The following is a 25,236-nucleotide window of genomic DNA, read 5'->3' on the forward strand; positions in this document are numbered from 1 at the left end:
TCTCTGTGAGTTCAAGCCCAGCCTGGTCTACATAATGAGTTCTAGAACAGCCAGAGCTGTAAACTAATTTTAAAATATTATAATTACAAAGTAAAAAGTTTTGTGAAGTGAGGTACTCCTCATATGTTAACAATGCTACACCCCAAAGCCACAGAACTCTAAACAAAATCTTATTATCAGATTGCAGGATACTTCTTGATGAGTTATTGGGCAGTTATGGCCCAGAGCTGTCCAAAACAATATAAGTTGTTGGAGTTGCTCTTGGTTACCTACTAGAACTAAACAGTAAGGCCTTATTATTTAGGGTAGTTTGGGGATAGGACATAGAAAAATCAAACCAAAACTGAGCTGGATGCTTCCTTCTAGGTTGCTAGCTCTCTTAGTGTTGAAATGTTCTATGCAGACTTTGAGGGTAGAGAAGTCTTCAAAGGATGCATCTAGCTGTGAATACTGTGAGTTACAACACCAACATGCCATGCAAGATGTACCCACTGGTATAGTGGCAGCATAATTGATATAGGGATAACCAAATCCTTAATGATTGAATTTCATACTCACATCATAAGAGAAATTCTGGTGCTCTAAACCTGACCAAAAGCTCATAGTTCAGTATGTCAATGAACTTGGTGGGGGAAATTACTATGGTTATTTTGCTAAACAGACATCATGATGTCCAATATTTTCTACATGGTTATGCTTATACACATTGATTTGCATTGTTCTCATCCTTGGTCAGTGAAATTTCCTGTTCTGTGAGTGACAACCAAAGTTATAAAATTAAGTAACTGTTGAGTACTCATCCTAAAAGGGGACCCTAAAACCCCATTCAAAGATCAGAGAATATCATAGAAGAGGTGGTGGAAAGATTGCAAAATCTGAGGATTGAAAGGCATGTTGTGAGATGTTCTCTTTGGTACATGAAATGACTGTTGCATTCATAAAGTAACACAGCAGTGATTAACTACACAAGTTCTGCTTGAAATTGGGCACATGAAGATTCCACTATGGATTGGCCCCATCCCTTCCGGAGGGGTGGGTGAGCTATAAGCAATTAATAGTTGCTAGTATGGGGTAGATTATATTCCTCAGTGTTTTATACACTAGTCAGTTGCTTTTGTTCATGTAATTACTTTCTAGCCAGGCTCATGCAACTTTACTTAAGAGCAGTGGGTCAAAAAAAGACATAAAAAATGGGGGAAGGAGGGATTTGGTGGGCAGAAGGGGTCTGGTGAAAAATGGGAGGAAATAATGGAAGATAAGGGAGTGAATAAGATTAAAGTTATTATATATTATATGAAATCAAGAAAACTATATTTAATAAAGAAGAGAAGTTAAGGTACTATGAGACAAATGGTACTTGTGATTAAACAACATATTCATTAGAATGTCTTCATAGATCTGAAAATTGCCTTTGACAAATAATTTAAAGAAAAACTTATAGAACATATTAAAACTTATATGTAATTTTCTCATAAATATATATGACTTTAATGAGCTTTTTATTACCAATTCAGGTTCATTGATATAATGGATTTTACTACATGTGAATGAAGTATAAAAATTAAATTCATCCCTCAGATGAAGGGATGATTCAATATACAAAAAACTGTCAAAAGAATCCATCGTATAAACAAATTGAAAGAAAAAAAAACACATGATCATCTCATTAGATACTGAAAAAGCTTGTGGCAAAAATTCATCACCCCTTCATGATAAAGGTCTGGGGGAGATTCAGAAATAAAAGAAACATATCTAAACATAATAAAGGCAATTTACAGCAAGCCAACAACCAACATCAAGTTACATGGTGAGAAACTCAAAGCAATCCCACTAAAATCAAGAACAAGACAAAGCTGTACTCAAAGTTCTAATTAGAGCAATAAGGCAACAAAAGGAGATCAAGGGGATACAAATAAGAAAGGAAGAAGTCAAATTTTTGCTATTGGCAGATGATATGATAGTATACATAAGTGACCCCAAAAATTCTACCAGGGAACTCCTACAGCTGATAAATTCCTTCAGTAATGTGGCAGGACATAAGATTAACTCAAAAAAATCAATATCCCTCCTATAAACAAATGATAAATGAGTTGAGAAAGAAATCAGAGAAACATCATCCTTTACAATAGCCAAAAATAATATAAAATACCTTGAGACTCTAACCAAGCAAATGAAAGACCAAGCTGACAAGAACTTTAAGTCTCTGAAGAAAGAACTTGAAGAAGATATCAGAAAATGGAAAGATCTCCCTTGCTCATGGATAGGTAGAACTAACATAATAAAAATGGCAATCTTACCAAAAGCAATCTATAGATTCAATGCAATCCCCATCAAAATCCCAACAAAAATTATTCACAGGCATTGAAAGAATAATACTCAACTTCATATGGAAAAACAAAAAGCCAGGATACATAAAACAATCCTTTACAATAAAGTAACTTCTGGAGGCATCATTATCCCTGATGTCAAGCTCTGCTATAAAGCTATAATAATAAAAACAGCTTGATATTGGCATAAAAAAGACACATGGACCAATAGAATTGAATTGAAGATCCTGACAGCCACCTATGAACACCTGATTTTTGACAAAGAAGCCAAAACTGTACAATGGAAAAAAAAAGAGAGCATCTTCAACAAATGGTACTGGCATAAATGGGCATCAACATGTAGAAGATTGCAAATAGATCCATATCAGTCGCCATGCACAAAACTCAAGTACAAGTGAATCAATGACTTCAACATAAACCCAGCTGCACTGAATGTGATAGAAGAGAAAGTAGGAAGTAGCCTAGAACACATCGGCCAAGGACACCACTTCCTAAATATAACACCAGTAGCACACACACTGAAAACAACAATTAATAAATGGGACTTCTTGAAACTGAGAAGCCTCTGTAAGGCAAAGGACACAGTAAATGAGACAAAACGACAGCCAACAGAATGGGAAAAGATCTTCACCACCCCCACATCTGACAGAGGGATGATCTCCAAAATATATAAGGAACTCAAGAAAGTAGGCCTCAAAATACCAAACAACCCAATTAAAAAATGAACTACAGAGCTAAACAAAGAACTGTCAACAGAGGAATCTCAAATGGCTGAAAGACATTTAAGGAATTGCTCAACATCCTTAGTCATCAGGAAAATTCAAAATCAAAACAACTCTGAGATACCATCTTACACCTGTCAGAATGGCTAAGATCAAAAACACTGATGATGGCAGCTTGTGTTGGAGAGGATGCAGAGCAAGGGAAAGACTCCTCCACTGCTGTTGGGAATGCAAACTTGTACAGCCACTTTAGAAATCAGTATGGCGACTTCTCAGAAAATTGGGAATCCATCTACCTCAAGACCCAGTGATACCACTCTTGGGCATATATACCCAAGGACACTTGCTCAACTATGTTCATAGCAGCATTATTCATAATAACCAGAACCTGAAAACAACCTAGATGCCCCTCAACCGAAGAATGGATTAAAAAAAAATGTGGTACATATATACAATGGAGTATTACTCAGCTTAAAAAAAAAACAGTGACATCATGAAATTTGCAGGCAAATGGATGGAACTAGAAAATATCACCCTGAGTGAGGTAACCCAGACTCAGAAAGACAAACATGGTATGTACTTATTGAGAGTTGCTCATAGCAAAAGGCCATGGGAGCATACAGCAGGTGCAACTATTGTTCAGAAGGTCAACCTATCAGAACCAAGGGTTCTGTTGGAGGAAACCATCATACAAGGCATTTTGGAATTACTGCCTTGTGATTGAACTGGCTGTTTCTTGTTATAAACTTCTTGTGCAACAACAGCTATGATATCTTCCCATTAACATACATCTTCATGTAATATATATATATATATATATATATATATATATGAAATCTCATGATTACATCTCAATCTTATGGGTGGGCACATATATCTGTGGGTAATCAAGAAGATGAATTTTCATTTAGCTGTATAATATTGATATATAGAAAATATACGAGGATATGCTTCATAGCAAGATCTATTTTCCCATGAGACTGTAGACACTGAAGCCTGTTTTGTTCCTTCTGCTCAGACTAACACAGGAAATAATAATCTCTCCTCAGCCTAACACAAACTGCACACATTTAGCTCGTTTTCACCTCAGAGCAAACTAAACTAAAGGCCTTTGTAGATAGATCATAAGTTTAAAACTTTACAGTTACGCACAAGATCAGAGTTGCAGGCATCTACCAAGGTTACTAACACAAAACACCCTAAGAAAAGCCTGCCAATTCTTTGCTTACCAAGTCTGCTGATAAAAACTATGTCTCAGAGTTTATTGCATTGGCCACTGCACCCCCTCCCTCTGGTCCTAAGACCTTGAAACCTTGTGTTACTATGGTATTGGCTCTGCTCCTTCTCATCTATTCTAGGAATGTGCTATGGCCTTGAGGGTTTTGAAACTTTTCTCAGGATTGCCAGGAGTCTCCAGTTAGAAATGTAAGAATTCAGGCAAGAGAAAGGATGAGAGGAGAGAATTAGCCTGCATAGAACAATAAAGTGAATGGACTGAAAGAGCTCAGTGTGCATAGATTCAATTGCTATCCCTCAGATTAGATATCTGCCACTTGTAAGTGTCTTCCCCAGGACTCCAGAGAAATCTCCTGGGGGCAGGTACCCCTGGGACTTTTGATATGTACTCACTCATAAGTGGATACTAGATGTAAAGCAAAAGATAATCAGACTACATTCCACAGCTCCAGAGAAGCTAGGAAACAAAGAGGATCCTAAGAGGGATGCATGGATCACCCTGGGAAGGGGAAATAGATGAGATCTCCATGAGTAAACTGGGGACAAGGAAATAGAGGGGAGGAGATGAGGGATGAGAACATAAGAGAAGAGGATGGTTGAGCTGAGGGAGGGATAGAGTGGGAAAGCAATGAAAGAGATATCTTGATAGGGTTAGGGAAAAACCTGGTGCTAGGGAAATTCCCCAAATTCCAAAAGTCAACCCAGATTATACTACTAGCAATAATGGAGAGGGTGCCTGTACTGGCCTACCCCGGTAATCAGATTGGTGAATACCCTAACTGTCGTCATAGACCTTTCATCCAGTGACTGATGGAAGCAGATGCAGAGATCCACAGCCAAGCACCAAACCGAGCTCCAGGAGTCTAGCTGAAGAGAGGGAAGAGAGACTATATGGGCAAGGGGAGGGGGGTCAAGATCATGATTGGGAAATCTACAGAGACAACTGAACCAAGCTCATAGGCACTCACAAACTTTAGACCAACAGCTGTGGAAATGCATGGGACCAGACTAGGCCCTCTGCGTATGAGACAGTTGTGTAGCATGGTCTGTTTGAGGGGCCCCTGGCAGTGTGATCAGGATCTATCCCTGGTGCATGAGCTGGCTTTCTGGAGCCCACTACCTATGATGGGACGCCTTACTCAGCCTTGATGAATGGAAGGGGCTTGGTCCTGCCTCAACTGAATGTACCAGGTTTTGCTGACTCCCCATGGGAGCCCTTACGTTTTTGGAGGAGAGGATGGGAGGAAGCCAGGGGAGGGGTAAAGCTGGGAGGGGAAGTGGGAGGAGGGATGTGGGGGGATCTGTGGTTGGTATATAAAATGAATTTAAAAATATCTTAAATAAAAAATTAAATTATACGAAAGAAAAGAAATACAAATGATTGATGCTCTCAATATGTATTTATTTTAAACTTTATATTTTTGATTCGGCATGGATTGCAATAAATGGGTCTTCAGCAGAGTTACTAATAGAAAAGTGAGCATTGCCATCACTGTCAACATAGACTTTAATTCCAGTGCAATTGCCGTCAATTTTGTCTCCAGAAATGACATCACAGTATGTGCCAGCAGGAAGACCAGTTTGTAAAGTTGTTGACAATTCCCTGAAAAAGTAAAAAGAAGTCAAATTCAAAATAGGAAAATTCAAGAAAGCAAACTATCTCCAAATTAAATAATTGCCTAAACTTTGTGCTGTACAAATAAAAATTATAATTTACTGGCCAGAAATCAAGTAAGTGAAATAGATAGGTAGATGATAGATAGATAGATAGATACATACATACATACATACATACATACATACATACATACATATAAAAAGAGCACTTGGTAAGTTAAAATGTTGGTCCCCATGTAGTGACATAGTTTGGGGAGGTTAGGAAAAGTGAATTTGTTGGAGGATTTGTGTCACTGAAGGCAGCGCCTTGAGAGAAAAAGAGTCCTACCTTTTCTAGTCAGCTCTTTCTATATTGTGCTGAGGTGCAAAGTGTGAGCCATCAGCTTCCTGCTCCTCCCCTCATACCTTGCTTTCAAGGAGTCTAGCCCACCCCCAGAATTGCAAGCCCAAACAAATTCTTTCTTCTATAAGGTGCCTTGCACATGGTGTTTAATGACAGATTTAATCCAATAATCTAAATGAGCAAAAGATAACTTTCAACTGAGACTGTCAACTACTTACACAGAGATTTTTCTATGTATAGTTATATAAATATATATGAAGAAATTATTAAAGGAGAAGAAAAAGATGCATGCATCAAAAATGGAAGACCAGTCATTGGAAACTGTAGAACCAAACCTCAACTTCCTCTTGAGGAAAACCACCAGCCATAGCCAAGTATACAAATGCAATGAAACTACTCATCACACAGAAGCAGAGAACTTAAGATTATATATTAAAGAAACAGAAAAATAAATAGTTGAGATACAGAGCTAGGGGATGGGGGAGTGCTTTGAATCTAATAATGCCCATACTTACACGGATTTTTAAGACTTTTATTGAATGTTTAGACTTGTACAGATGTCATGTGTATATGAATGAGAATATATTCACATGACAGTGTAAGACTACACCAAAAACAACAGTAACAACAAAACTCTACTTAAAACAAAAGCTACAAAAATGGAGAAACAAATTAAGGGCAAGTATCTTTTTCTATAGTTTTCAGGTCACTGGTTTGAAAAGCTTTTCAGCTACACATGAGCAGGAAACAAAAAGAATGTCTAAAAATATAATAGTATGCAATCCTAATTTAATTGATATCCACTTACCAGTCGTCATTGTTAAAGACAATGAATCCTCTGTTCCCTCTGCCAAAAGCCACTTGGTTGCTGCCGTTATCCCACCAATTTGAGAAAGGCTGACCATTTACGACGTTTCTGAAGGCAACCATGTTCCTAAAAGCACAATATCATGTGAAATGCTGGTACCCTTAAACTTCAACAATTTAAAACATGAAGTTACACAACTTTCTTATTAGACAAGATCTGTAGGGGACACTCCCAACCTTATTTGACGCCATCGATGTTCACAGACCCAGCCATTGCCACAAGTGGTGTCTGCATTAATGGTCACTTCTTTGGTTACTCCATTGTCATTGGGTGGTCCAACCCAATCATTGATATCCTATATTGTAGGGGAAATTTTCAGGATTTTAACGTGAATATTTCATTTCCAATGCACAAAACTCAAAAAGTTCTGCTACTTGAGTCTCTATAGTATCTACTTAGTGTCTAACTTCTTCAGTATTTATACAGACATTTACCGAGTTTTAACTATTTGAGTGTATACACCACAGTTCTCTAGAGTCATATTTCAAAGGATTACACATTTTTATTCACTCAGAGCCTTTGCATGCAATAGCTTCTTATATCTCTCTGACTTCTTTAATGTCACTAGAATGGTAAGAGCACTAGTATTGGGAAGATTAGGATTAAAGACCAGTCTCCAGTACCAATGGCTTTAAAAACTACACATTCAAGATACATAAATTCCCTAGGCCTGAATTTCATCATTTGTAAAATGGAAATATGGTTTGGTTGCTACAAAAAAAAAAAAAACAATGTCTATAAAGCCTGTAAGATTTTTTAACAAATATAATTAATTCCAAATTAATACCAGTTTAGGTTTTGCATAATCTTTTAAATAAAAGAGATAATAAATATACCCTGATATTCTGTAATAAATTCTCTAAAATTTTAATATGCCATTTCATGATTGTCAACACATTCAAACATCTTCCTAAAACAATCGAACAAACATTCTCTCCATTGTCAACAGAGGAAGGGTCTCTCCCCCTAAACCCAGAGCTGGCCAATTTTATGATCCAGGAATCTTCGGACTCCACTTGTTGGGCAAATGCCTTACAGATGAGATATCAAACTGCTTAGCATTGCAAGGTGACAGCGAACTGAACCCTGTCCCTCCTGCAAGAGCTTTACCCTCTAAGTCATCTCCTCTGACCCTTAGTTGCTTTTTGAAATTATTCAGATTAATATATTGCATAATATTTTTGGAATTCTTAGTATTCTTGAATAAATCTTCAAATTTCTTTGCTTAATTTAGTATAATCACACACACACACACACACACACACACACACACACACACACACACACATATATATTAGTTAACCTCAGTTAAACTAAATGATTTCTTTCCATTCCATAGAAAAATCTAATAATATTTAGCAAATATTTATCTTGGTCAAGTTTTAAACTGTGAATCTGGCATGAAACTAAGAAGTCAAGCTTTTTTCATAGTGATAAAGTAGTGGATACTTCTGTGATAAACTTACTTTACTAAAATTACAATAAATAAATATTTGATGACATGCACTTTATGCAACAATTTTTATGTGAAATTAAAACAGGACTGCTTCCCTTCTCTTGAAATAATATATTCACTTACCTGTCCATTCTCAAAATACCTTGGCCAATGGTAACTTGACATTACTCTTGTGAATCCATAAGGATGAGCCAACATAAATCCAACTGCCATTTTATATAGTCTGAAGATTACAAAATATATTATAATAGAAGAATAGAAAACTTGCCATCACTAAAGAGGAAATAACAAGACAGTGAACAATGGTTTTACCCACCTAGCATCCCAAAATGTCAGGATAGATGCTCCTCCAGCCCCATGCCCTCGCTGATTATCATGGTTGTCCACAAAGACAAGGGCTCTGTCGGAAGGCATGAAACCCCAACCTTCTCCCCAGTTCCTATTTAAAAAAAAAATGCATATATTATTCTTTTACAACACCTTTAGATTACCCTCAATCTGTATCTCTTTTTATAATCTATTTTCATTTAACTACTGATTCTCTAACTAAGTGATTATTCCACAGGAAAAAGTTCTTTTACATATGTGCATATATATGTATGTAATTAGCTAATATGTTCCATGATTCTATGTATGGTAAGTTTATTTGCATTTCATTCACATTGCTCCTGTAAGATTGCAATGTAGATGGACTCAAGAAGGGTAAATATTCATATCACATTACATACAATAAAAAACAAAATGAGGATTGAATATTACACTGTATTAAAAACAGTTAAACATTTCAGATTAATTTATTGCAATGTATAAGTGTAACAGTATGGCCACATTATAGTTTTATTTATGTGTAGTAGGGTTTTTAAAGTAGTATCTTGACTTTAGCAGATTATAATTACCAAAATCTAGTTGACTCATATCACAGGCAGAAAAAAAATCTCTAGGTGATGTTTTGTATTTCAGGAATGCCTCCTTGTTATTGACATTTAAAATGAAAATTATTAATTCCAGATGATTAATTGTGATTTAGAGAACAATGAACCTTCTTGATAGCTAACGTATTGATAAATATTTAATAAATCAGAATGTTCTAAGATGATCATGTATTGGGATAATAGGTCAACAGATACGCGGCAGACAAAATCACAAAGTGTGCTGTGTTTACTTTAAGTAGGCCATCTTCTCTCCATCCCACTTGCGGATGACTGTGCCGAGTTTTGCTCCGTACTTGAATTCTGTCACACGACCATTTCCAAAATACTCACTGCTTGTCACTGCTTCACCACCCAGATCAATGACCTAGGAGAGATAAAGGGGAAACTGTCATTTGAATAAAGTAATATTAAAATATTTAACGTGAAAATAATGTCCTATAAATTCCTTATGCTGTTGATGCTCAAATTGGTTTTCTTTATTTCTTTATAAAATATATACATCACTCTTGAAAGAAACTTAACGACAATGCCATTTCTTGTCCAATGAAGATGGTTGACAAATTTCAATTTAACATATAATTGAAAATTCAGAAATTCATATCAACAAAGTACTGTCAGATAAACAATTTCAGAACTTACAAATTCTTCCAGTTCTCCAAAGAAATCAAATACAAAACAGTACTAACCTCTTCACATAAAAAATTTGCACAGAAATATTAATCAATTTACCCAAAATTTACACATTTAATAATACCTCAGACAAAATTTAAATCTAGAAAGACTGGCTTGCTTCAATGACTAAGATTTTCTGTCTTGCATAATGGTCCCTGAGTATATATTAAGTGACACAATAATGTCGCAGGCTATATAAATTCTCTATACTCTCCTAGACCATTATTTTGGAAAATAATTCAGTCTGTTATATCCAAATAAAAGGAAGTTAAAAAAACTGCACATGTAATAAGACATTCAGACATTAATCTATTAAACTTATATTTAATAAAACTTTCCATCTATCTTCTAGTTAATAAAAATGGTGTCATTTATATGCACATATGTGTATTACTTTACCTCTTGATAAATGAAAGGTCTGCTTCCTTGGGAGAACCACTGTGTATTTAAGTCATGCAGTTTGTCCAAAACCGCCTTTATGTCTCCAGGCCACATGTGCTTAGAAGCATCAAGTCTGAAACCTGCTACACCCATGTCAATGAGATGGTTCATATAATTAGCCACTGTGGTACGAACATAATCTTTCTCAAGTGCAAGATCCAGAAGGCCAGACAGACGACAGTCTCTGACCTGTTGAGACAAACAAATAAACAAATAAAACAAAATGGTAATTGACTTATAAATGTCAGCTCTCACCCTACAATCCTTTGATCTATAGGAAGCTTCATAAAGCCTTTTCATGGGACACTGGGAACATTCATATTCAACTGTGGATACATTCTAAGAATATTTTCCCATATGAAGACTGAACTATGAGGAAATAAAGTAGATAATATTATCAGTTGATCAAGGAAACACTTTTTCTTCCTCTCTCTTTTTCTTTTTTTACTGTGGTACAAGAATCAAACCCTGAGCCATCAAATAACTAGGAGCTCTTTGAAGATTGATTTGCATTTCTAACTCTTAGTAATATGTTTCCTGAGGTATCTAAACCACATGTCAAATGGTATTCCAACAGTTATATGTGCACAATAAGGCCATATGATTTTTTATTCTGATCATTTTCCTCACCTGATAAGCATCATTGTAGTTCTCAATGCCTCCACTTCCACTTTTACATTTGCCATCATTAAAATCCCAACCGGAGTATGGAACCTCAGGGAAGTCCCTGCTCTGTGGGTTGAAATAACTTCCACACGTGCTGCTTGTTCCTGCTTCAGCCCCTTCTCCACACATGTGGTTAATAACAGCATCCACATAGATACGGACCTGAAGAGACAAGTGTGTGCTTCAGTTCAATGTAGAGAGCTAAAACCTATATAATTAAACTGCACAGCATGCAAGTAAAACTAAAAAATAGATAGATAAATAGATAGGTGATAGATAGATAGATAGATAGATAGATAGATAGATAGATAGATAGATAGATGATAGGTAGGTAGATAGATAGATAGATAGATAGATAGATAGATAGATAGATAGATAGATAGACAGATATGTTATTTTATAGTTTAATTTTTAGATAAGACAAAAAGTGAAGTGTAAAAGAAAACCAGTGTGAAATGAAGATCACAAACAGTCCTAATATTTGGTTGAGGATTTATAGAACTGATAAGTGGAAAACCAGGAACCGTTATCACTAAAATCAAATGAAAAGTACTGTTTTTTTTTTTAAACTAGAATTAGGTTAAAGATAATTGAACATTCTTGATTTTAAAAGGAGTTAATGTGAGTCTTTTTTTAGTCTCTGAAGATAAAAAGGGTAGATACTGATCTTATTAAAAGGAGAAATAGCTATGTATCATAAAAATGACAGTAAGTATTGCATCTGAAATTTCTAATCCATGATGAGAAAGGGGTTAGTAGAAAATGAGTGTGGTTATAAAGATTAATAGTCAAAGGTTTGCCTTCTATGTATTCTTCTTTAGATGGTTCATATGAAAGAATTTTTTTTAAAGTTTACCATATTTTTCAGAACTTTTTTAAAGTTGAGTTAGAGCTAAAATGTAAAGAAAAAATTAAAGTATAAAGTTTTTTGCTCAAGAACAATAAGAAACAAAAGACAGAAATTGGTTTTTCATATAATGACTTCAAAGGAAATATGAATTCACTTACACCAACATTATTGCACCTATTCACCATGTCCCTGAATTCATCTTCATTTCCAGACCTTGAGCATATTTTGTAGCTAATTGGTTGGTACCTTTCCCACCAAGGTCTTGAAGGACTGTTAACTACTAGGTTTTCATTGGGTGGAGAGACCTAAAAATAAAACAATTAAGATTGTCAGATTATGGTTTACTCCTGTAGAAAACTATGAATGAGCGTGAAATTCTTGAGCTGTATACTTGTAGATCTATTGCTTCAGAACCACTAAAATCATTGACAGCATGATGGAGAGGGCCTCTTGGTGTCCTAAAACATGATATAAAGTTGCTATCAACACCGACCTTTTTTCTTCCTCAAGAAAATTATGCATGAAGTGAAATATTGTTTCAGAATAATTATAAGCTATTAGAAAACAATTTTATATAAGCACAGTGAACTCTTCATTTAAGTTGTGAACAAATCTTACCTGCACTCCTCCAAATCCATTAGGAGCTAAGTATCGCTCACATTCCTTGGCAATATCAACCCAGCGCCACTCGAAAAGGTGGACAATAGCACTTCGTCCATATTCAGTATGTGGGTCATATTGAGCCCAGCAGAACCCAATGAGGGAAAACAGCAGGAAGAACTTCATTTTGGTATGATGTTGTTAGTGTTTTTTCTAACAACCACTTTATTCCTGAAAAATAAAAAATAGAAAGAAAAGGGGGGGAAAAGCACAATGAAATAAAAGCTAACATGAATCAATATTCGAGTACTAGCTATTTTTCAACTGTAAAGGATTACTAATAATATGGTCAACAAGAACCTAATAACAGGAAAAAGAGAAATGCTAAACATCTAGGTATTTGAAAGTGATATCACCTATTAAGGAGAAGAAATGAGAAAGTATCAGATCTCTGAGAAGGTTTATCAAGACTGATATAGATATTAATTATTCCTCTGTCAATTATGATGCTCTCTTTTGCTCCCTCCCCAACAAACTGTATGAACACTATCCTTAATAAAACTAGACTTTTCCATATTTCACAGGCAACTCTATGCTATTCCATGTTCTCCCTATGACCCACCACCCTTAGGTACATGGTACATATTCAACTGAAAGAATATTTTTGTTTTAGTCTACATTTATATTCCCAGGTAAAATTAGTAAATATTTTTTGTGTGACAGCTTTTAGATTATGCTAATGAATTGTTTGATTTATATTATAAATATATTAATATTTACACATTCACCTTTCTGAACTAAACTTTATTAAAGATGTACTTCATATCTAATATTCCTAGTCCTAGCAAATGTTTATAAAGTCTCCTATGTTCTCAGTTAATGGCTATAACAGGCATACACTAAGTTCCAGGTATTGTACAAGATATTGACATGAATTGTGTCCTAATTTTTAGTAAATGAAAAGTATATCAGAAAATATATTTTATGGTCAATTATAAGCCTTGCAATACACACAAAAATATACACACAGGACTAGGGAAACTGTCAATTAGGTTTATGTAATGATTGACAATGTCAGAATTTGATAATATGTCTAACTAAAAATCAGTGTATTCTTTATTTCACCAAAATTTCTGACATTATACTTCACAATATGATACCTATTAGTAAGGATTACTTATTGAATCAAATTAAATGGAGGGAAATTTACAGCAACTCCATTAAAATCAGGAACATTACAAAGTTGCACACTCTTTCCATATCTATTCAATATAGTTATTGAAATTCTAGATAGAGCAGTAAGACAACTGATGGATATCAAAGATATATAAATTGGAAAGGAAAAAGGAAAAGTACCATTATTTACAGATTATATCATAGGGTACATAAGTGACTCCAAACATTCCACCAGAGAACTCCTACATCTGATAAACACCTTCAGCAAAGTGGTTAGAAACAAGATTAACTCTAAAAAATGAGTAGCCCTCTGACAGATGACCCATTGTCTAGCCTTTGACCAACTTTTGACCAGCCTTTCAGCCTTTTGGGGGTCCTGACAAGAGCGCCCCAATGCCAGCTTGAAGCAGTTACAGAAGAGAATACATCGTCCCATGTTCCCTGTTCAGAAAAGGCTGAAATGCTGGGTCAAAAGGAAACTTCTTGGCATAGAGTCAAGATGGCCAACTATAATGCCCATTGACATACCATGAAAACAGGTTCAGAGTTGCCAATAGATAAATTTATTAACTGAGAAGTTTCTGCAATAAGATAAGACACTTGACCTTCTTTATGCAGAACCAAAGAGGTACTATATAAAATGTTAATCTGGTTGTACTCAAAGATCAGAACTACAGGGCCTTAAAAAATGACAATAGACACAGATGTCACTGCCCTAGAAAAATCTGTTAGCTAATGGTTCTTAGGTCCCAATACCCTTGAACCTCTGGACAGGTAGGACTCATGATTGAGTCCTGTCATTGGTACTTGTGAAGGGGGGGATGTGAAGGCCTAGACTTAACTTTACAGGCTCAGGAATATGCCATGATAACTTGAACAGATACAGAACAGTATCCTCCTGCAGACGTCCTGTCTGCTGTTTATACAGGAAAGGAAAGCTTAACAGGATCCTGTCTGTGGTTTATGGCCCTTGGAGATATCTAGACAATCCTACTGAGCAGTCCAGATAATCCTGTTCAGTGGTTGTTGTTCCCGCCAAATGTCTAGACCAATAGTTTCAAAAAATCACCTTGCCCCTTCTACCCAATCCCAAGTTGCCAATTCCCTGCTTGTGGTTTTTCCCTATAAAAACCCTCTACACCTGGGCTCGTGGCCGTCACCACATTTCCTTCCATCTGCCATGCAGCAGCCCAGGTTGAACCTGAATAAAAGGACCCTTATGTGCTTGCATCAGAAAAAAAAAAGTGAGTAGCCCTCCTATATACAAATGACAGACAGACCAAGAAAAAAATCAGGTAAACAACAACTTTCACAATAACCTCAAATAATGCAAAATATCTTGGGGTAACTTTAACCAAGCAAGTGAAAGACTTATACAACAAAAACTTCAAGTCTTTGAAGGCAGAAGTTGAAGAAGATATCAGAAAATGGAAAGATCTCCCATGCTCATGGCACCATAGGATTAACATAGTAAAAATGGCTATCCTACCACAAGCAAACTAAAGATTCAATGCAATCCCCATCAAAACTCCAACACAGTTATTTGAAGACCTTTAGAGGAAAATTCTCAACTTCATATAGAAAAACAAAAAAACCCAGGATAGCAAATATTCCTGAAAACTAAAAGAACTGCTGGAAGTTTCACCATCTCTGATATGACCTTGTACTGCAGAGCTATAGCAATAAAACCCACATAGTATTGGAATAAAAACAGACATGTTGATCAATGGAATCAATTGAACACACAGGCATAAACCCAAACACCTATGGACACTATTTTTTTATAAAGAAGCCAGAAACATACACTGGGAAAAAAAAGAAAGTATCTTCAGCAAATGGTGGTGGTCAAACTGGATGTCAGCACAAAGAAGAAGGCAAATAAATCCATATCTTCACCCTGTACAAAACTCAAGTTCAAATAGATTAAAGACTTCAGAGACAGTGAGGACTAGCCTTGAAATCATTGAAACAGATGATTTTCTGAACTGAAACTGCCAGAGCAGGCACTAAGATCAGCACTTAATAAATGGGAACTCATGAAACTGAACACCTTCAGAAAGAGAAAGGACACTGTCAACTGGACAAAGTCACAGCTTAGCAAATAGGAAAAGAATTTTGCCAACTCCACATCCAATAGAAAGTCTTCTATCTAATACCCAAAATATATAAAGAACTCAGAAAAGTAGATATCCAAACACCAGATAATGCAATTTGAAAATGGCATACATATCTAAACAGAGAATTTTCAACAGAAGAATCTCAAGATAAACACTTGATGAAATGTTCTTGGCACCAAATCAACTAAGCAGGACTCACATGGGTTCACAGAGACTGATGTGACAAGCACAGAAACTACATGCGTTTATACCAGGTTCTCTACTTATATGTTTTGGCTGTTAGGTTGATGTTTTGTGGGACTCCTAACAGGGGGAATAGGTGTATCTCTGACTCTTTTGTCTGCTCTTGGGAGTCTTTTCCTCCTAGGGAGTTGCCTTGTCCAGCCTTGATATGAGGGCCTTTGCCTTGTCTCGTTTGACTATTGTCTCTTAGAGGACTGTTCTTTTCTGAAGAGCAAACCGAGGGGAAATGGATCTGGTTGAGAGGGGAGGTGAAGGGAAGCTTGGAGGAGTGGAGGGAGGGGAACCCTTGGTCAGTATGTATTGTAAAAGAGAAGAACCTATTTTCAATTTTTAAAAAAAATTAAAAGGTAGAAATGTTCAACATCCTTAGCCATTAAGGAAATGCAATCAAAACTACTTTGAGATTCCATCTTACACCTGTCAGAATGGCTAAGCTCAATAACACAAGTGACAGATCATACTGGCCAAAAACTAAAATCAATACAATGATTCTTAATAACATTCTGCTATACTCATATATCAGTACTTTTTCCAGTCATCATCATAGACGATTATTCCAGCAGCAGATAGGAACAGATGCAGAGGCCCACAGTCATAAATTATGTGGAGAGAAAATCTAAGTTGGAGATCTTTATCAAATCTCTACCCAGAAGAGGAGGCAGAAAAACTGTATAATCCAGAGGGGATAGAAGATGCCAGGAGAAAAAGGCCCTCTGAATCAACTAAGCATAAAATTTTGCCTGGGAGAATATTCAGCTAGCTAGGACTGTGTTCATATAAATATAGATGAGCTAACAATGTGGTAAACTAATATTTCCAAGTGACTGAATGATCCATGGGCTCATTTAAAAAAAGTTATCTGTTGAACTATTAAAATGCTGGTAGTCTGAACAGACCAAAGCTTTTCCCAGAAATTATATGTTTTTAAAGTAAAATCCCAGTGTCACGTGTGAAATGAGTGCACTATGAGTTGTTGGCCAGGGAGCCCCCAAGGCAATACATGTATTGCTATTGACAATGATTCCAGTTACCTGTCAAAAGAAAATGGAATGTGTTGAGAACAACACATTCTTTGGATACAGAATACAGAAATCAAGTTGAACTGAGCTCTAAGTTTCCTTCCCACTGACTAGTTTTCATAGTACAGGAAGGTTCTGTTCAAGTGATTGAGAGAAAAAATTCAGCGATGATCTAATACAGTCTTGAACCCTGTGTTAAAATAGCACCCTTCAGCCAAGATGTATTAATAACATGACAGTCCCGGAGACAAGCTATCACTTTCTTTTTGGATCTTGGGGCTGCAGGAATCCACACCTTGTACTGTAAACCTGGTCAAATATTTATGGCCTGGGAGATCATGGGTCCCATGGTAGACTCTACTACCAATGTTTTGTTAAATAAACTAATTGAATTGCTTTCTAAATATTTGTGTTTACAAACATAGATTGGTATAAGTCTCAGCCTTAGCCAAAGAACTCTTCAGCAATGGGTGACAGTCAAAGCAATTACTCAAAACTCTTCAAAGGGCTGAGAATCAGGGAATTTAGAGTATTTGGCCACAAATAAGACATCTATATTATCCACAATGGGTCCCAGAGAGCATCATGGAAGAGGATCTGGAAAGCCAGTAAGAGTTTGGGCCTGGAGTGATGGTTCAGACATTAATAGTGTCTTCTGCCCTTCCACAGGACCTGTTTTTGATTCTCATCACCCACCTGCAACTCACAACCATCTGTAACTCCAGTTCCTGAGGATACAACTTCCTCTTCCAGCTTCTGAAGGCACTGAATGCACATGGTGCAAAGATAGGCATGAAAGCAAAGCATTCAAACATATAAAGTAATCTTTTGATTTTTTTAAAAAGAATCTAAGATCTGGAGGACGGAGTTAAACATTGTAATATGTTACCTTCTGGATATAGCACAATTTTTGCAAATATAAGCACAAAGCAAATATGATCATACACACAAGACTTGCACAGAAGGATAAAAAAAGACATAAAAATAGAAGTTGAACTAGTTAGGAAAGATGTCAAAAGTGTGAGTATAAGACTAAGAGGATAGCCGGGCGGTGGTGGCGCACGCCTTTAATCCCAGCACTCGGGAGGCAGAGCCAGGCGGATCTCTGTGAGTTCGAGGCCAGCCTGGACTACCAAGTGAGTTCCAGGAAAGGTGCAAAGCTACACAGAGAAACCCTGTCTCGAAAAATCAAAAAAAAAAAAAGACTAAGAGGATAAAAGGGAAGGGAATGTGATCACAATATCTTGTGTACAAGTAAGAAATTTTAAATAATAATAACGTCAAATAGAGCTAAGAACAGTTCATTGCCTGAATCTGTGCATAGGATTTATGTGGCTTTGTGTTCAATTTCCAATACACACACACACACACACACACACACACACACACACACACACACACACACACACACACATATATATATATATAACACCTTTGATAATATATATTAGAACATTTGATAGCATCTGAATAACAAAATAGTTCCTATCAAGAATAGGAAGAAGCAAAGTACTAGAGAGGTCCCCAGAAATCCACAAAGATACCTCCACAATAGACTACTGTCAATGGTTGAGAGAAAGCCTGAACTAACCTACTCTGGTGATCAGATGGCCAAACACCCTAACTGTCATGATAGAACTCTCATCCAGTGACTGATGGAAGTAGATGCAGAGATCCACAGCCAGGCCCCAGGTGGAGCTCCAGGAGCCCAATCGGCGAGAGAGAGGGGAGGGATTATATGAGCAAGCGATATTGAGACCATGATTGGAAAAGCACAGGGATACTTAGCCAAACTTGTGGAAACACATGAACTATGAACCAGTAGCTGAAGAGCCCCCATGGAACTCGATCAGACCCTCTGGATAAGTGAGACAGTCGATTAGCTTGAACTATTTAGGAGGCCCCCAGGCAGTAGGACCGAGACCTGTCCTTAGTGCATGAGCTGGCTTTTTGGAGCCTGGGGCCTATGCTGGGACACTTTGCTCAGCCTAGGTGAAGGGAGGAGGAAACTGGACCTGCCTCAACTGAATCTACCAGGCTGAGCTGAATCACCAGGGGAGTTTTTGCTTTGGAGGAGGTGGGAATGGGGAGTGCTGTGGGATGTTCTGTATGGCAAATGTGTTGCTAATTAGTCAATAAATAAAACACTGATTGGCCATTGGCTAGGCAGGAAGTGTAGTCGGGACAAGGAGGAGAATAAAGCTGGGAAGTGGAAGGCTGAGTCAGAGAGACACTGCCAGCCGCCACGATGAGAAACAGCAGGTGAAGATGCCGGTAAGCCACGAGCCACGTGGCAAGGTATAGATTAATGGAAATGGATTAATTTAAGCTGTAAGAACAGTTAGCAAGAAGCCTGCCACGGCCATACAGTTTGTAAGCAATATAAGTCTCTGTGTTTACTTGGTCGGGTCTGAGCGTCTGTGGGACTGGCGGGTGACAGAGATTTGTCCTGACTGTGGGCCAGGCAGGAAAACTCTAGCAACAAATGGCGTCCAACGTGGTGGCAAGAGTTTCCACCTAAAAACTGAGAAAAAAGATTCTAAAATGGAGCTAAAAACAGCTTCCTAATTGTCTCTCTCAAATGAGCGGCAGCTGCCGGTTTGAGCTACTGGTGGGTTCCTAGTGTGAGCGCTCGACCTGCCTATGGCAGGAATGAGGCCTTTGCAAGTGGCACTTTGAGCTGCATGGTGGATTTAGCCTTTGCTGGTGCAGAGCAAAAGGGGAGGTTTCTGGGCTACACACTGCTTGGCTAAAAGCATAGACCCCCGATAGCTCCCAGAGCTGGCGGTAAACCATGGCCATGTTGGGAAGCTGAGGTGGGTGGATCCAGCAGCCACAGCTGCTGCAGTTTAAGGCAATAGATTCACAATAAGACAGATTCAGATGTAATAGTTTACAATGTGTGTAAAAGATACGTAGGCTTGAAAGAGACAAAAAAGATGATATATAGAGTTATAGAAACAAATACATAGTTTTAAAAAATAAAGTCTTTAAAGAGACAGTAAAGGTAGTATAAAAAATAAGCCACGTAAAAATGGATATTACACAGAGAATCTGCATTGTGTTGTCTTTGGGACTTTTAACTGCAGAAAAACATTTCATTGTAAAAGCTGTTGAGTTATGCCAAAATGTATATTTTAAAGGTACCTTGACTTCAAAATTTGAATATAAGGATATGTTGCTTTGGAAAGGAGACTCTGCTTTTGTTCCCACAGAAAGCCAGAGGCTATGGATTTGTTCCAGATTAAGATACATCAGGTTTGACCAGTCAAGACCCCCTGAAAGGTCTCCAATGACACCATGGCCCAGATGATCCAACATCCAGAATGGTTTGAAGGCAACTGGCTCAGATGATACAGCCTCACGGACTACTCCATGATCCTAAAATTTTCTTTGTTTCCCCAGAAGATACAGCGCCCCCCTCCAGCAGGAAGTAGTAAGAGAAGCTACGCCCAAATTCCCAAATTATATGTAATTTTATTTTGTTAAGGTTAAAACCTTCCTTTTTGAAAAAAAAAAATGGGGGAAGTGCTGTGGGATGTTCTGTATGGCAAATGTGTTGCTAATTAGTCAATAAATAAAACACTGATTGGCCATTGGCTAGGCAGGAAGTGTAGGCGGGACAAGGAGGAGAATAAAGCTGGGAAGTGGAAGGCTGAGTCTGAGAGACACTGCCAGCCGCCACGATGAGAAACAGCAGGTGAAGATGCCGGTAAGCCACGAGCCACGTGGCAAGGTATAGATTAATGGAAATGGATTAATTTAAGCTGTAAGAACAGTTAGCAAGAAGCCTGCCACGGCCATACAGTTTGTAAGCAATATAAGTCTCTGTGTTTACTTGGTCGGGTCTGAGCGTCTGTGGGACTGGCGGGTGACAGAGATTTGTCCTGACTGTGGGCCAGGCAGGAAAACTCTAGCAACAGGGGAGTGCATTGGGGGGAGGGGGGTGAGAGGAGGGAGGACAGGGGAATACGTGGCTGATATGTAAAATTAAATTAATCATAAATTTTTTTAAAAAGTTCAAGATCAAAAAAATATTAATAACTAACATTAAGAAATCTACACATATTATTTCACAATTATGCAAAATGCAAATTAAAATATATAAGAAGAAAAATTAAAAATCTTAACTAACATTAAGAAATCTAACTAAAAATTAAACATAATATTACCAACAGCATTTTCTAATCAATGTTCTAAAATAGGTCTTATTACATCAGTATAAATATTAAAGAGGTAAGACTATTTTAAATTCAAGATTCCTCTTAATGCATCAGCTATCATAAATTTAGGCATTTAACTTCATTCTACTTATGGACACCAAAGTCAAATAATTTGAAGAAACTTGATCTAAATGTTAAGAAAAAGGTAGTAGTAAACTCTAATTTGTATTTGTATCTCTATATATCCATGTTTGCATATGTAAATACTAATTATTTACAAAATTTTTTTTTGGATTCTGCCCAAAATTGATGGCACACTAAGACATTATAAAAACGAATTAACAATGATCAATAAGAAGCAGGTTATCTACTCTTGCCATTAGTAATTAGTAGCCTAGAAGACTCATAGTTAAGTATCTTTATGGTGAATGATTATGTATAGTGTCATTAAAACATTAGAGTTTCTTTCATCTTCACATGCAATTTTATCATCTATATCTGTAGTAACACTATCTCTAAGTGTTGAAAGTGTCCATGTTTTATTTTTACAGTTTTTAACATTCTAAATTGTTACTAAGAAACATTACATAAAGAGTATTCAAGTTATGGTTGCTTTACTTAAATAATTCATAATTCCTCTGAATTGTACCTTGCATTCTGTCTCAAATCAGTGAGCATTTACCCAGGAATATCTCCCACCAGAAAAATATATGAACTTACACTTAACGTAAGTCACATATGAAGACTAGAGTTTATCAAGTTTGCACACCAGATCTCTGAAATTAAAGATAAGTTTTGCGCCAAGGCTCAGTAGTGTTTCCAACACAAATAGTACATTCTGTGCTTCTGGGCAAGCAAACACGATCTGTCAACAAACCTAAAAAAAGGCTGTGAAACCCTTAAGCCTGAAAAGGATCATGAAACCATTTAAACACACACACACACACACACACACACACACACACACACACCTCTTATTTAAGTGCAAAAAGGAGGAGAGTAAAAAATGTATGTATTTTTAGAATAACTTACCAGAGTCACTTCTATAAATCAGCAATCATCCAAACCTACAGCTAAGTGTTTGTCAATTGTAAAATAACAGGAATCTCACGGTTTTGGTTTCAATTTCTTTTCAGTTGAAAAAAAGGTCAGATTCAGAATTTTATAATTTTCTATAATCTCATCTTTTCAATATTCACTCTTGAAAACCTTATATAATTCTCCAAATAGGATTTCTGCCAGCATTGTATCTGATCTCTACGGTGACTGACAGTGGACTGGGCAACACCACCCTGGTGCCCTTGAAAGGCTGCTGCCTGCCCTCGGTTGCTGCTTTGCCCCCTCTTCTGTTACAACACAGCTCATCAGCTTGCTTTTTCAATATGCAACATTTCCTTCTACTTTCAGCTTTTCCTCTTATGATTTATATGAAATGCCAGGGTAAAAGTCCAGTAAGACAATTTTAAAGATCACATTAGTTTGTCACTGAGCCAAACTGAATCAATAACATAAATGAGAGCACAGTGGGAACATATTCACTGAATCAAACATCTATCGTTAAGTCTGAAGTTGTCACCCACAATGTGATACTTAAACAAAATATTAAATTCATAGAATTCATGATGTGCCCATATATCAAATAATAAAACTATTGTTAACTGTGATTTAAGAAAAGAAAAAGAACAAACACTTAATGTTTTGTGACCTGTTTCATCATACACTTGAAAGATGGAACTGTAATCATCTTTACATTTAGAATGAGAAAAGAAAGTTATGGACCAAGTAAATGGCAAGATTGGTTCAAAATCATATAACAGGAAATACTGCAGTCATAATTCTAAGCCAAGCAGTCCAGCCGCACAGTGAGTCCCCTCCTCCTACCTTGTCCCTTACTATTTGCTATTTTTAAAAATCAAATCATTTTTTTGTTGAAAATATCTTGGAATATAGAAAAAATTAATGTAATAACAGTGAACATTATACTCAATTGTCTTATTTTTTAAATGTTCGCTCAAAATGAGATTACTTGTCTCTGTTACATTACTCTTTAATCTTACACAGAGAAAATAAATTATTATGAAGAAAGGATTTGATGCTTTTCCATTTATCTAAGTATATTCACAGCTGAGAACGAATATGTGATGTTGACAAATAACTGTGAAAAAATGTTTTTTTTTTGTTTTTCTAACTCTTGAATTATTTTTTCTTAAATACACAATGATATAGTAACTAGAGCCTTGAGAAATTAACATGAGTAAAATCTATCTCAGAAAAATTTTTCAGAAAGTAAATTTAACTCACCCAATACAAAAAGTCAGTGGTGTTTCCCTTGCTGTGTTTTTTTATTAAGAAATTTTTTATTCATTTTACATACCAATCAAAGATCCTCCTCTTCCCTCCTCCCGCCCCTCCAGCCTTCCCCACTTAACCCATCCCCCATTCCCTCCTACAAGAAGGTAAGGCCTCCCATGGAGAGTCAACAGAGCCTGGTACATTCAGCAGAGGCAGGTCCAAGCCTCTTCCCCTGCCTCTAGGCTATGAGAGGTGTCCTACCATAGGTAGTAGGCACCAAAAAAAAATGTTTTACTTAAAGGCCTCCTAAACTGCACATCTCAAAATGAACTTTTCTTTTTCATATCTTTTCTTTCTTTTCACGACAAAGAGACTTCTAAGAATCCCCTTGTTGATGTTTGAAATTTTCAGGGTTTTTTGTTTTTTTGTTTTTTTTGTTTTTTTTTTAAACTAAAACATATCTTCTCTACTAATTAGTAAAGACATTTGATTTCAATGCTCTATTTACTTATTTATTTATTTTTGGTTTTTCGAGACAGAGTTCCTCTGTATAGCTTTGTTCCTTTTCCTGGAACTCACTCTGTAGCCCAGGCTGGCCTCGAACTCAAGTAGATCTGCCTGCCTCTGCCTCCCAAATTCTGGGATTAAAGGTGTGTGCCACCACCGCCCGGCTTCAGTGCTCAATTTAATTCACAACATGTTCTAATGGCATTCATTTCTCCTGGGAAATATGATGCCAAAAGTGTATTAAATCAAAGTGTTGTAAAATATTAACAATGAAAGAAAACTTTGGAATAATTTAATTCAGTGATTTTCAGACTGTTATAGAAAACCAATATAATTTTCAATATTTATCAACCCCCTTTTACTGTTGTCTTGAAGATAAATCTGCGACCTTTTGTTTGCAAGCAAAGCACTCTAGCATTGAGATATATCTCTAGCCCAAGTTTCAAAAAGGTTACAGAAAGACTTTCCTCATTGATAAAACTATCATTAATACATTGTTCCTTCTTAATTTTTTGTTTTTGTTATTAAGGTCACATGCATCCATTCTTATTTAACATCTATGGAAGATGAGAAGTAAAAATAGACAAGTGCATATGCTTAAATAGAAAAACTTTAAATTAGCAACAATGTGACAAAGTAAAACGTTGCAAAAATAATTCTAGGATATCTATGGTATGACCCTAATTACTAACCTATACTTACCTAAACTTCTATCAGAATAAACACTGAAAAATGAGCAATAGAAGAGAAGAAAAAATTAACAACATATAAAATAATGAAGACATAAGAGCTCTAGGTACTAAATAAACGGGAAAGTAGAGAGAAATTTGATACAAAACGAGCAGATCTTTTCCACGGGAAAGGTGGTCAAAGAAGCACAGTGTAGCTGAAAATATTTTTTTTCAGCCAGAAAGGCAAAAATTAGAGACACAATAACATCAATTTTCTGTTAGAGTGTGGAAAATGATCCTACACTGCCCTATAATGAA

At 36.5% G+C, this 25,236-nt stretch overlaps 1 protein-coding gene across 6 annotated transcripts in view; it reads right to left on the reverse strand.

Annotated features, from left to right (window-relative positions):
- Positions 1-5,666: 5,666 nt before the first annotated feature.
- LOC128106527 (alpha-amylase 1) overlaps positions 5,667-25,236 on the reverse strand; it is a 53,223-nt gene continuing 33,653 nt past the window's right edge. For 5 of the 6 annotated variants that reach the window (XM_052732083.1, XM_052732082.1, XM_052732081.1 and 2 more), the window contains 10 exons: positions 12,749-12,961; positions 12,289-12,435; positions 11,245-11,442; positions 10,573-10,803; positions 9,732-9,865; positions 8,886-9,008; positions 8,693-8,792; positions 7,290-7,408; positions 7,054-7,179; positions 5,667-5,888 (listed from right to left, as the gene is read on the reverse strand). In XM_052732083.1, coding sequence (XP_052588043.1) covers positions 5,699-5,888; positions 7,054-7,179; positions 7,290-7,408; positions 8,693-8,792; positions 8,886-9,008; positions 9,732-9,865; positions 10,573-10,803; positions 11,245-11,442; positions 12,289-12,435; positions 12,749-12,916 — 1,536 coding nt within the window. In that variant the 5' untranslated portion in view covers positions 12,917-12,961 and the 3' untranslated portion in view covers positions 5,667-5,698. Of the gene's footprint in view, positions 5,889-7,053; positions 7,180-7,289; positions 7,409-8,692; positions 8,793-8,885; positions 9,009-9,731; positions 9,866-10,572; positions 10,804-11,244; positions 11,443-12,288; positions 12,436-12,748; positions 12,962-22,480; positions 22,611-25,236 lie in introns of those variants that run through there. The other variant, XM_052732084.1, reaches the window with a different exon arrangement.

This window comes from Peromyscus californicus, unplaced genomic scaffold (assembly GCF_007827085.1).
Source record: "Peromyscus californicus insignis strain IS unplaced genomic scaffold, ASM782708v3 Scaffold_9__1_contigs__length_137607984, whole genome shotgun sequence".
In the NCBI taxonomy this organism is placed as follows: Eukaryota; Metazoa; Chordata; class Mammalia; order Rodentia; family Cricetidae; genus Peromyscus; species Peromyscus californicus.